The sequence below is a fragment of the Mus caroli genome, unplaced genomic scaffold (genome assembly GCF_978045245.1).
Source record: "Mus caroli unplaced genomic scaffold, Mus_caroli_1 scaffold_15, whole genome shotgun sequence".
Lineage (NCBI taxonomy): Eukaryota > Metazoa > Chordata > Mammalia > Rodentia > Muridae > Mus > Mus caroli.
Window position 1 is genome coordinate 8,336,960 of NW_028227270.1, and position 14,478 is coordinate 8,351,437.

General features: G+C 41.1%; 1 protein-coding gene across 1 annotated transcript in view; it reads right to left on the reverse strand.

Annotated features, from left to right (window-relative positions):
- The window catches only part of Cdc20b (cell division cycle 20B), a 58,227-nt gene that overhangs the window by 13,210 nt on the left and 30,539 nt on the right, over positions 1 to 14,478 (reverse strand). Inside the window, exons 6-7 of the mRNA XM_021180654.2 lie at positions 8,682 to 8,795; positions 1 to 45 (exon numbers count right to left, since the gene is read on the reverse strand). The exon at positions 1 to 45 is cut by the window's left edge and continues 152 nt beyond it. Coding sequence (XP_021036313.1) covers positions 1 to 45; positions 8,682 to 8,795 — 159 coding nt within the window. The remainder of the gene's footprint in view (positions 46 to 8,681; positions 8,796 to 14,478) is intronic.

Genomic DNA, 14,478 nt, shown 5'->3' on the forward strand with positions numbered 1-14,478 from the left:
CTACAGCAACGAGGTTTTGAGAACTCCAGTCCACGGTATTGAGATCTATGAGAAAACAAACCGAAATCAGCCTGGTGTGCAGCCAAATGGAAATATTTTCAAATTAACAGCTTTCAAAGGAAGGGAGAAAGATTAATACCTTAGCTGTGAACCATACCAAATGAAGTCCTGAACCAGATGAGATCATTGAAAGTTCAAAGATTAAAAACTGAAACAGACTCTTGTTCAAGACTCATGGTCTAATGAGCAATGTTAAACATCTATGCTCAAAAAACCTCTGTAAGAATATCTCTTTTGGACTTAGTGTGTTCATCCACCATGGTAGATACAGATGTATCTCATCTAATAGGGCTCTAAAAATTCATGCCACATAATTTTTATAAAAATATAGGTCTGCCATATCTATATGGGAAATACTACCATCATTTCTACTAAAAAACAAGCAAAAAAAAAAAAAGTTAAGTGTTAAAGCAATTTTTAAGTAGCAATTTCTTGCTTATACCAACCAGCTTCCAAATAAATGATACAAACTATAAGACTATTTGATAAGCTTTACAGCATAATATCTGAGCAGTTATTAATTCTAATTAATTCTAATCCTCTAAACTAATTTGACTACTTCCCAGCCAAAATCCCCAAGATACTTGCATTTTAGTATTGACTTGGCTCTCTCTGCTCCAGGTGTTTTTCCATGGTGTCCCTGGGAACTCCCTCCATGTGGTGAATCTTCTCTTCCTCTTATCTCTCTACCCCTCCCCTTGCTGGAATCAGAAGTCCAGCCCTATTTTGTACACTACAATGCCTTGTTCAGAGAAATCAGCCTTTGAATAATACAAGGATAATCTTTGCACAGTGCACAAAAACATTATGCCTACAGTTAAGTATATCTAGGAGAGAGAGTGGCTTACTTGTGGTGTTTCAAAGTTCTCAGTATTTTTCTTTAGTTTACACTTCTAAGAGTTCTTTTGTAAAGGTTTATATTTTAAGTATTTACTGGCTTGTGTGTGTGTGTATGTGTGTTGTTTGCATGTATGTATGTACACAGTATCTATATAGTGCCTGAAGAAGCCAGAAGAGCATGTCTGAAAACTTAGAGTCACCAATGGTTGTACGTTGTCCACATGAGTGCTGAGAACCAAACCTGAATCTTCTGCAGTGCTCTGAACCACTGAGCCACGTTTTGATCATGTGTATATGGGGGTGGGGCAGAAGGTGTGTGCACATGAGTGCAGGTGCCCATGAAGGCTAGACAACAGTGTCAGGTCCCAGTGTTGGTGTTACAGGTGGTCGTGGGCCACCCAATGTGAGTATCTAATCAAACTCAGGGAACCAAACTCAGGTCCTCTCCAAGAGTTACTCTTAAATGCCGAGGCATCTCTCCAGCCCCCTAGTAAGAGCTCTTTACTGCTGTGAGAAAATGTATGTTATGAACACTTAATTCAACATCAAGTGAAGTTGCCTGACATGCCTGACATGCAGCAGCATGCAGCTGTGAAGCACACCGGTTCCGTTACAGTAGATTAAGCCCTCTATGGTACATTCCTTCCACTAATAACAACTATTGACTCTTGACAAGATATCAAAATCAACCCCCTGAAGGCTCTTAAAAGTAAAAACAGGTAAACTAAGTCAGGAAGTCAAAGCTTGAAGACTCAACCTACCTACCCAAAGGGAGAATTGTTCCTTTTTTTTTTTTTTTTCCTTATGACTTTGTCCTAACCCAGCACCTACAGGAAGCCTGGAATGGAGTGCATCACCTCCGTGGTCCATGACAGGGAAGTTGAAAGGTCAAAGTGTGAAGGGAATCCTGAACAGATGCGAGCCAAAGAAAAGTGTCCTCTAGCCGGGTGTGGTGGCGCACACCTTTAATCCCAGCACTTGGGAGGCAGAGGTAGGTGAATTTCTGAGTTCAAGGCCAGCCTGGTCTACAGAGTGAGCTCCAGGACAGCCAAGGCTACACAGAGAAACCCTGTCTCAAAAAAACAAAAAAAAAAGAAAAGAAAAGAAAAAAAGAAAAAGAAAAGAAAAGAAAAGAAAAGAAAGAAGGAAGGAAGAAAGAAAGAAAGAAAGGTGCCTCTAGGTTTGAGGATGAGAGCTCACACATCTCTCAGCCTGGCGGCTGATTGTGAGTGAAGAAGAGACTCCAGTTAGCCTAGCAAAAGTTGTGGGAAAAGGAACAGAGATAAAAAGCATTTACTCAAGTCTCAGTCTGGACGCAGAGCCACATATATGAGGGACAGACCCAAATCAAGCAGTCAAGGCTTAAGAAACTGCTCTGAGATTTTAAACACAAGCCAAAGATGGCAAGGCCAGACCTAAAGGGTGACCCTAACTAGGGCAAAAGCAAAAACATTCTCAAGAGGATTCAGAGTGAAAGCAATATGATATGTGTAATGTTCCGCATAGGATTCAATTATTAAACACATGAAAAGAGACAACACAATCAATAGAAGGAAACCCAAGATAACCTTAGTATAATGGTGAGATAAAGGAAGGACAGGACGCTTAAGCATTAAAACTGATAAAGTAGAAAGTAGAAAACAAGTCTCTAAAACAGAAGCACGGGCTATCAAAGCCATGAATGTAAATGTTTACATTAAATTTAACAATGTATAATACATCCATTAGATGGGCTCAGTAGCAAAATAAAAACAGCAGAGTACCTGTAGGATGATATGCAAAGGCCTAACGTGTGCATAATTGGAGCCAAATCATGAAACCAGAAGAAAAAGGTATGAAATGACTGCAGTTTTCATCAGAACAGAGAGAAGCCAAACATCAATGGAACACATCTTTCAAATACTAAAAGTAAGATCTTCCAACTCAGAATTCTATGTTGATCTGGTCAACAAGAAATGCTAAAAGGAGCCCTCCAGAATAAAGAGAAGTTATTTAAGAGAATTTGCTCGTTGTCAACTCAACAGGATCCAGAAACACCTAGAAGACACAATGCATCTAGCTATTGTGAGGATGTTAACAGAGAAGCCAAATGAGGGATAAAGAACTGCTCTCAGTGAGTGTGACACCTTCCAGAGAGAGATCCAAGGACCATGAACATGTGCCTGCCTTTGTTTCCTCTTCCTGATCAAGTGCATGTGTTGCTGATGCTGCTATCGTCCTCCTCTGACATCAGATCCTACTCCAGCCCTCAGCACTTGAACTATGGCTGCTAGGATGTCCAACCTTGTGGACTGAGTAGTTATATTGGCTTTCAGCCTGTCTGCATAAAGACTATTAGACTGTCTAGCCTGTATAAGGCAATATAGCAAACCCCTTTTTATAATATATCTATATTTTACTGGCATTATTTCTTCAAAGAACCCTACTTACTGCTAAGAAAAAGTTAAATCTTTAAGAATTAAGGAGATGGGTGGGTAGGAGAGCAGGGCCGGGGGGGGGGGGGGGTAATAGGGGACTTTCGGGATAGCATTTGAAATGTAAATGAAGAAAATATCTAATAAATATTGAAAAAAAGAATTAAGGGGAACATTAAAACTAGTAAAATATTTGAGCAAATACAAAGGACCACTTTTTCCTCTTACAAAAGTTATTTTTTTTATTTTACTTTGTGTGTGTGTGTGTGTGAGAGAGAGAGAGAGAGACACACATGTGGTGTATGTGGTGTATGTGTGCTTGTGTAGATACGTGTTCAAATGTACCTGTGTAAGTGTGGAGGCCTCAACTGACATTGAGAGTTTTCTTCAATCCTTCCCCCTTTTTTATTGATTCTGAGTTCCTTGTAGAACCTAGAACTCCTCAATTCTGGGTGGTCTAGCTAGCCAGATGGACTAGGGAATACCCATCTCTGCCTCCTAAATGCAGAATCACGGGCACCTCGCCAACAATTTGGCTGCTTAGATTTTACATGGGTTGTGGGATCCAAACTCTGACTTTCATGATTGTAAGACAATTGCTTTATCTACTGAGTTATCCTTTCAGCCCAAATTTTTATTTTATAATAGAATGAAAGGGTTCTCAATAAATGTCATGTAAAGCACGTGACAGATACAGTAACTTGAGAACATGAAAATTACAACACATAATACCTATAGCACTCAATATAAACATATAATAAAGATACCCAGCCCAAAAGTCAATAGATCCATGGAAGTAGGACAAAAGTAGGAAATATGCAAGAAATGAGTGCTGGGCACATTTAGAGCATAGAGAGATAGAAGAGGACCAGAGACCAGCCAAAGGGCCAGAACACAGTGGTTATAGAGTCAGGAGGCCTATGTGCTCATTTAAAACAGACACATATAGCAGGCAAACCAAAGGAATCATGAAGCAAAGCAATCGTTCAGCAGTCTCAAGCTGGAGGTATTTAGAAGGAAGGACAGTTCCAGTGAATAGGGTGGTGAGATTTAGAATCCTACCACAGTGGACTCAAGACAGCCTAGAGAAAGACAGATGTGGTCAATGTACACATCTATGGACAAGTTTTGCTGTTGAGGGAATAAAGGTAAGCTGCACACTGTCCACTGGCCTCCATCAGCTGGCCCTTGACCCTGCCTGCCTTCCAGAGGAGACCTGTGGGGCCCCAGGAACATCCAGGTTCACTTGGCACGCAGCCAGCAGAAGTGAGATTCTAAGCTTCATTCTGTCCTCTGAGCTTCATTGTCAGGTCACAGCTCTGCCTGGCTCCCAAAGGAGGCCTGTGGGACTACAGGAGGGAGGCGGGAGGAGGGCAGAAGCATCCAGGTCCACCTGGGGCACAGCCAGCAGAGGTGAGCAGAGTGCTGCTCCCTGAGCTCTGGGATCAGGCTCACAGCTCTGTCTGCCTCTTAAGGAGTCCTGACAGCATTAGGAACACCCAGGCAATACCAGGGACAACCAGATGGCTGAAGGCCAGCGTAAGAACACTATCAACAAAAGATAGGGCAATATGACACTATCAAGCTCAGCTATCCTGCTACAACAAGCCCTGGATAGCCCAACAGAGCCAAAGCACAAGAAGATGGCCTTAAATCCAATCTTAGAAAGATGGCAGAGGCCTTAAGAGAGGAAATGAATACATCTCTTAAAGAAATACAGGGAAGTACAATCAAACAGATGCACGAAGTGAATAAAACTATTCAAGATCTGAAAATGGAAACAGAAACAATAAAGGAAACACAAACTGCGGGAATCCTGGGGATGGAAAACCTAGAGAAGAGAACAGGAACAACAGATGCAAGCATCACCAATAGAATACAGGAGCTGGAAGAGGGAATCTCAGGCATAAAGATAGGACTAAGAAATTGATACACTGATCAAAGAAAACATTGAATCTAAAAAGCTCCTGACACAAAACACCCAAGAAATCTGGGACATTATGAAGAAAGCAAACCTAAGCATAACAGGAACAGAAAAAGGAGATAATTCCAAGATCCAAGGCCCAGAAAATATTTTCAACAAAATCATAAAAGAAAATTTCCCCAATCTAAGAAGGTGTCTTAGTCAGGGTTTCTATTCCTGCACAAACATCATGACCAAGAAGCAAGTTGGGAATGAAAGGGTTTATTCGGCTTACACTTCCATACTGCTGTTCATCACCAAAGGAAGTCAGGACTGGAACTCAAGCAGGTCAGGAAGCAGGAGCTGATGCAGAGGCCTTGGAGGGATGTTCTTTACTGGCTTGCCTCCTCTGGCTTACTCAGCCTACTCTCTTATAGAACCCAAGACTACCAGCCCAGAGATGGTCCCACCCACAAGGGGCCTTTCCCCCTTGATCACTAATTGACAAAATGCCTTACAGTTGGATCTCATGGAGGCATTTCCTCAACTGAATCTCCTTTCTCTGTGATAACTCCAGCTGTGTCAAGTTGACACAAAAATAGCCAGTACAATTGACCCCTTGTCAACTTGACACACAAACACATCACTAGTAAGCCTCAACTCTTACATTCTTATTCATCCCCAAGATCTAAATAACTTTAAAAGTCCCACAGTCTTTACATATTCTTAAATTTTCAATCTCTTTAAAATATCCATCTCTTTTAAAATCCAAAGTCTTTTTACAATTAAAAGTCTCTTAACTGTGGGCTCCACTAAAACAGTGTCTTCCTTCAAGAGAGAAAATATCAGGGCACAGTCACAATCAAAGCAAAAATCAATCTCCAACTGTCCAACGTCTGGGATCCAACTCACGATCTTCTAGGCTCCTCCAAGGGCTTGGGTCACTTCTCCAGCCATGCCCTTTGTAGCACACACATCGTCCTCTGGGCTCCAGATGCCTGTACTCCACTGCTGCTGCTGCTCTTGGTGGTCATCTCATGGTACTGGCATCTCCAAAACACTGCATGACCCCTTCAGTCCTGGGCCTTCAATTGCAGCTGAGGCTGCACCTTCACCAATGGCCTTCCATGGCCTCTCACAGTGCCAAGCCTCAGCTGCTCTGCGTGACCCCTTCATGCCTTCAAAACCAGTACCACCTGGGTGACCCTTACACATTACCAAGTCCCGCTGCAGAAGGAGTACATCCTTGCCTATCTCTGGAACACAGCCTCTTTGTGCTTTCAGAAAACACTTCCCAGAAGATGTCACCTTAACGATGCTGGTCTCTTCTTAATCACCGCTAATTTCTTAGCTCCAGCTAACCAGCATCAATAGTCCCAGTAATGCAAAGTTTTTGCTTTAGTAGTTCTGGTATCTTGTTAATCACAGCTGATTCTTCAGCCCCAGCTAACCAGAACCACAGAATCTTCATAACCAAAGTAACAATGGCCCTGAAAAGAGTCTTTAATTTTCCCTCTGAAATTTCACAAACCAGGCCTCCATCTTCTGCACTGTTCTCAACATTATTTTCCAAGCTCCTACACAACATCTGACAGAGCTCTTAACAACAAATGGATCTTCAAGCCCAAAGTTCCAAAGTCCTTCCACAGTCCTCCCCAAAACATGGTCAGGTTGTCACAGGAATACCCCACTCTGCTGGTACCAATTTGTCTTAGTCAGGGTTTCTATTCCTGCACAAACATCATGACCAAGAAGCAAGTTGGGGAGGAAAGGGTTTATTCGGCTTACACTTCCATACTGCTGTTCATCACCAAAGGAAGTCAGGACTGGAACTCAAGCAGGTCAGGAAGCAGGAGCTGATGCAGAGGCCATGGAGGGATGTTCTTTACTGGCTTGCCTCCTCTGGCTTGCTCAGCCTACTCTCTTATAGAACCCAAGACTACCAGCCCAGGGATGATCCCACCCACAAGGGGCCTTTCCCCCTTGATCACTAATTGAGAAAATGCCTTACAGTTGGATCTCATGGAGGCATTTCCTCAAATGAAGCTCCTTTCTCTGTGATAACTCCAGCTGTGTCAAGTTGACACAAAAATAGCCAGTACAGAAGGAGATGCCTATAAACATAAAAGAAGCTTACAGAACACCAAATAGATTGGGCCAGAAAAGAAAACCCTCCCCACCACATAATAAAACACTAAATGTACAGAACAAAGAAAGAATATTAAAAGCTGCAACGGAAAAGGCTAAGTAACATATAAAGGCAGACCTAGGGGAATTACTGTTGAGGGGAGGAAAGGAAAGAGCCAGGCTTGAAGAAAAAGTGGGCACAGAAGTTGCCTCTAATCATGAGTGTTTGAGTTTTTAATATTTCTTGGGAATTTATACCCTCTAATTGGTCATGACAATAAATTCTCGGGGAGAAAGAGCTCGGGGCATATGACGGTGGAGGACTACTTCCTCTGCTCATCCTCTTTGTGGGTGCTCCCCTCCCTCACCAGCAGAGCTCATCCTTGCTCTCAACCTAATCAACCCACCGTACATGCCAGTTCATCCTTTATTTCAGCCACTAACCATACTATCACTGATCTGCCAAAGCTCCTCCATCATGCTAGCTCCTTCCATGAGGAATTTGAGGCTGCTTTCTCCCTACAAACTGCCTTCCCAGTGGTACTACTCCCCTGCCTCACAAACTTGTAACAACACTAAATTCATTCTTGATTCTTTGTTTTCTATATTTTATGCATATAATGTAACAAACACACAGAGTAAACTGTCTTCATTCTTCTTAAATTTCTCTTAGTCAACAAATCCCCCAAATTAAATTTCTACACCTGAGTCTTGAATTTCTCCGAGATCTGCATCTATCTACCAGTGGCTCAGCTACAGTCTTTGCTACCATTATCAGTAACTCCCAACATACTGCCTTTGCTCGTGCAACATCAACAACGTTCCCATCTCCCCTCGCCCTTACAAGTCCTTACCCATCTTCTACGATGCAGCTAGGTCTGGGCATCACTAGAGTATTTCTGATCTCACTGAGATCTTTAACTCACGATTTACATTCTACATTGGCATGCTAGCAGGCTGTTCTGTGTGAATTAGCACCATCTTCCAAAATAAATTATGACAGGCACATAACACACTCAATGTAACTGTTTTACTGATTAGATATATCCACATTTAAACTTAATTTATAAGACTAGGTCAACATCAGTCCAGTTCATTCTGACTTAATAAAAATGTATTAGTGAAAAATAATACTTATGTCCTACCACCATCAATACCCATTCCTAAAAATTAAAGTAATATCCAAAACATGCCAGTTGTTGCATAGTAGTACATTGTGTGGACTTGAAACTTATGGGCCATCTGGATCTTCTGGAATTAGACTTCAGGTCTATGTCAGATCACTGGCTGCATCTTGCTATTCAGCTGCTCAATAGGCAGTCTAAGCTGTGACTTACAGTAGTCATTCCGAAGACCAGTGAGATGAATCTTCACCTCCGGTTGGCATGTGGAATGGTAGACACCACTGAATCTCCTAAGATAGAATTCATCTCTGGCTCCAAATCTACAGCCTGCAGGAAACAAACAGAACTACACATCTCTAAGATCCCACAAACACAGAATTTCTCCTGTGGGGAGTAAAAGATTACAGAGTGAGAAAGAACACAGACCCTCTGTCTTAGTCAGGGTTTCTATTTCTGCACAAACATCATGACCAAGAAGCAAGTTGGGAATGAACGGGTTTATTTAGCTTATACTTCCACACAGCTGTTTATCACTAAGGAAGTCAGGGCTGGAACTCAAACAGGTCAGGAAGCAGGAGCTGATGCAGAGGCCATGGAGGGATGTTCTTTACTGGCTTGCTTCCCCTGGCTTGCTCAGCCTGCTCTCCTATAGAACCCAAGACTACCAGCCCAGAGATGGTCCCACCCACAGGGGCCTTTCCCCCTTGATCACTAATTGAGAAAATGCCTTACTGTTGGATCTCATGGAGGCATTTCCTCAACTAAAGCTCCTTTCTCTGTGATAACTCCAGCTGTGTTAAGTTGACACAAAACTAGCCAGTACACCCTCTGATAAAATTGTGACACAAAGAAGACAGGAGGAAAGAAAACACAGAAGGGTTAAGTGTGGACTTTGAATAAGAGTTAAAGGTTATTTGGTGGCACTTTTCAACAAAGAGTGCATACATGGCAGGCATAAACACAGGCAAAGGTCCCATGAGAGAAGCACACTGTGTCAGGCTTTGAATATCCATTTTGTCCTTTGAGATTTTTAAAAGAAAGTGAATTTTCTATGTCTGCATATCCATCCCAGCCATGCTCACCCAGAAGACCCAAGTCTATGCTGCCTTTGTTCATAAACAGTTGTTGATTTACCCATCTTAACCTTTTCTTTTAATCTTACTGTACTAGAACACAGCTACTTTTTTTTTTTTTTGGCTAATTTTACCCGTGACTATTTGGGCCCATGCTTCTATCATTTCTTCTAAGTTTTCATCAAAAGGCCCCACCAAGTTTAAACCACTGGCCACTATCTTTTCATCTCTAGCCCTCAATGCATGATCAAACTAATAATGATATGTAAACCAGCAGGAAACAACATAACAAGTGACTTGTGGTCTCTGTGTCTACATGGTTTCTGATAAAAGCTCGAAAGGCTCACAGTTCTACACCAAGAAAGCCAACTGTTGCTCATAAATGCCTGCCTTGGGGTTCACTGTGAACACCTGCAACTTCAAGAACTGCAAGTTACTGAAAACATTCAGGTCTTCTGATAAACGGCTATAAAATGTTTTTAAACAAATCAATGCCCAACACAGTAACAACAAAGATAAGGATGTAGCTTCGAATAGAGGGCTTGACTAGTATGTACAAAGACTTGGACTCAAGCCCCAACAGTGCACACACACACCACATACACACACACACACACACACACACACACACAGAAAATCAGTCAACAAAGAAGTTCTTATAACTAACGAGTGATGGATGATTACTAAAGGTGCAGAATATAAAATTAACATGAAAGTCAGATACATTCTTATATGGCATCAACTGGAACTTAACATTGAAAACAAATAGTATTTATATTGTTAAGCCAAAAATTTAAATGTTTATGTATAAATCTTTTTTTAAGCATGTAAAATGTGTATATGAGAGGCTGAAGAGATAGCTCAGTGTTTAAGAGCACTGACTACTCTTCCAGAGGTACTGAGTTCAATTCCCAGCAACCATCTGTAATGAGATCCAATGCCCTCTTCTGGTGTGTCTGAAGACAGCTACGGTATACTCTCGTACATAAAATAAATCTTTAAAAATTTTGTGTATGAAAAATACATTTAAAACTTTGGTGAAAAAATATCTATGCAGGGAGGTTTGCACATAAAAGACTATGGACACTCATTATGTCCCCATGCCAATTCCTCCCTCTTTGATCAATAGAGTCAATTAATCACAATCAAACTCAGCAAGTTATTTTATTGATATTGATAAGGTAATTCTAAGACATATGGAGACACAAAGAGCAAAAACAGTTGACACATATTAAAGGATAAGAAGAAAGTGGCAAGGCTAACATTACCCACCTCCAAGGCTTACTAACAAGCGGCAGTAACCAGGACCATGTGATGTTGACAGAAGAACCAACAAGCCTGATGGGATTGGAGGGAAAGCCTAGAATCACTAACACCCTCATCTAGTTATCAAGGAAGGAACAAAGGTAGCATGGTAGAGAAAGAGAATCCTTCAACTGCTTCTGCAACCACTGGATTCTACACATGAAAAACTGGATCTACACACGGACCTTGAGTTCTTCACAAACATTAATTCAAAGTGGATCACAGACCACAAGTATCACCGTCCTAGGAAACGGCATAGAAGAAACCCTGGATGAACTTGGGGGTTGTGGCTACTTTGCAGACATAACACCAAGAGCAAAACTCATGACACTGGACTTGGGTGAAATTTAAACTTCTGTTCTGTAAGATACGATCAAGAGATGAGAATGAAGTCATTTTGTACATTTGATAAAGGATTATTGGTTTTTCAAAATTTACAAGACTTCTAAGCCTGAACACAGGCTATCAAGATGGCTCAGAAGATAAAGGTCCTTGCCACCAATCCTGATAACCTGAATTCAATCTACAAAACCCACATGGTGGAAAGAGAAAATCAATTCCCACAAATTGTATTTGATATGTATATGCATGTATAAACGTTATGCCTTATAAAAGTTTTATATATGTTATAATATAATTTATGTACTAGCTAGAGCATTAGAATGAAAAAGGTACATTCTCCCAGCCTTTAGAGGATTTTGTTTTAATCTGAAGAAATAGCATCTTAGAAGAATACAGTTACTGTTGCTCAGATGGAAGAAGGAGAGGACTGAACTAGAGAATTCTCCAAGAGTGTGCAAGGTCCTGGGTTCCCACACAGCAGCAGAACTTCAAAATGACTGGAAAATGGGAGAAGGGAGAAGAGGAATGCGGAGGCAGGGCCCTGTCCAGTTATCTCACTCTGCTTTCAATTTATTATTCTAAAAACAGATGACTCCTCCTCTCATCAACAGTCTACTTCTAGAGCAAACTCACCAAAGAATGTGTTCAAAACCCGAACTATGTGCTCAGTTTTACATACCTAACTCTATCCACCACCACCATTTATTTTACTGCCAAGAAATATAGGCTTAAAAACTAAATATGTAGGAAGGTCTAGAAAATGAAGTTGTGTTTCTGTGAGTTTTTATACAATGCCTAAAACTTTCAGAATTTAATGAAAAATTAAGCGCACAGAAGCAGAAGTGTTCTTCAGAAGTTAGTCTCTCTCTCTCTCTCTCTCTCTCTCTCTCTCTCTCTCTCTCTCTCCACAATTGTATCTGAGGTCCAACCCATATTTACAAGATTTTATTTCAAAAGAAGAAATAGCAGGCATGTTTCCTTGGCATTTTCAAGGAGAGGCACTAAGTGTTTATCTCAATAGATTTCGCACACAGACCTCAGGTTTCCAGTCCTTGCTAGCAGTGCTACAGACAACACAGCACATCAAAAGAGAGAGAAAGGAGAGAGAAGAATGTGTGGGGAGCTCAGAGATAAACGTTTCGTGTGTTCTAAATATGGCCTGCCCTGAGAAGTTTTTGGAAACTTCCACAGTATTACCTCACTGAGCTGCAGTCGTTCGGATTCACCTCTGACCCCTCCATTCTCAGAAAAGTCACAGGAGTTGCCTACCATGAAGCTAACTGGACTAATCGGAAGTGGATAAAGTATCGAAAAAATACTTCAGGACAGGCAGTGATGGTGCACACCTTTGATACCAGCACTGGGAAGCAGAGAGAGGTAGATGAATCTTTGAGTCCAAGGCCAGCCTGATCCACAGAGTGGGTTCCAGGACAGCCAGGGCTACACAGAGAAACCCTGTCTAAAAAAAACAAATAAAACAAAAACAAAAAATAGAAAAGAAAGAAAGAGAGGAAGGGAGGTAGGAAGGAAGGAAGGAAGGAAGGAAGGAAGGAAGGAAGGAAGAAGGGAGGGAGGGGAGGAAGGGAGAGAGGGGGAGAGAGAAAGAGAGAGAGAGAGAGAGAGAGAGAGAGAGAGAGAGAGAGAGAGAGAGAGAGAGAGAGAGAGAGAGAGAGAGGAAAATACAAAATACAGCACTAGAAAGCAGACCACAAAATTTTCTGAGTGGTAAATAAAGGGTTAATAATAGCTGACTACAAATAACATAAGAAAAAGAATGCTGTAAAAAAAAATTACCCTTTAAAAATTAAAACTAGGGTGCCCTCAGTGGTGGACCATGGCCTGTACCTCAGTACTCAGGAGGCAGAGGCAGGAAGATTGTGAGTTGAAAGACAGCCTGTGCTACATAGAGAGCTTGACACCGGCCTGAACAACATACCTTGTCTCAAAAAATTTTAAACTGAGATAGCAAAATTTAAATTTCAATAACAAGGATGGTAAGTAATTTGCCAGAGAAGAGAGAAAAACAAACAATAAGATTTTTTTAAGAGAACAGAGAAGAAAAAGAAAATCAGAAAATCAATCTAGAAGTATCAATAAACAAAAATGAAGAAATTAAAAAAGGATCATTGGGGAACTTTAGTGCCTGGAAAGGCCCACTGATCAAGGTATGGCAGCTGACAGTCCCTGCCCCACCTTACTAATAGCAGCAGAGATCAGCAAGAATGCCTCTGAACTCTTTTAACTCTTTAGGAGCCTGTGAAAATAAAAAGGAAAGAAAATCATGCATGCATACACACACACAGTCAGGCCAGACCCAAACACCACCTTCATCAATTTCACATGTCCACATGCATACTTATATACATACACATATACCAACATATGTATATATGTAAAACATATATTACATATTGTACATACAGACATACACACATATGCACACAAACACACATACACATATACATATATACATGGTAAAGAAAGCAGAGCCCCAACAGCCACCATATTTTCTCTCAGCCTTTCTATAGCTTCTTAGGCAAAAGTTCTTTTAAAATTACCTCACAGACAAAATGTTACACGAAAAGGAGTTACTGAAGGATATTGATAGTAAGTTCAAAGCAATGTTTTATTCTACAAGCTCATTATAAGTTCAAAGCAACAGTTTCACATGGTCTTGCTTTATCACAGTGCATACGAGTGGCCTAATCCGTGGACCTGACCTAGAATGAATGTTTCTCCTTGATCACAAATCTTCCCCAAGCCTGTTTCTCTTCTGAGTGCAATTATGAAAGCTCACTGTTATTTTGCTCACCTTATGATGCAGCCTTTACTTACTATTCTATGAAGAGGGGCACATCTATTCTTGATTCTAACTTTATTACATCTTTCTCACAAAACAACTAAAACCATCCCCTTAAACTATCTTTCTAAAATGATTTTAATGAAATCAGGAATTCTATAAAGTCATCTATTCATCTAAACAGCACTATTATATGAACGTACATCTTCATGGTGATCTGCAGGAAATTTGTCCAATAGGGTGGGCTGATGCCCAGACACCACTAGGCTATGTAATAGTGGCAGGAAAGGAATTTCAGCAGTAAGAAACAATCCTGGGATGTGACCCCTCTGGGGTCTGTGTCTCACTGAGCTCACCCATCGTAGCTATGCAGAACAGTGGGCCATCTCCAGAAAACACGCTGGCTTGCCATATCCTTTCCTACATGGCTTGTGCCATCCCATCAAATGTTGCTTTTAACTTACAATGAAGCAGAGGTGAGTATTAATGC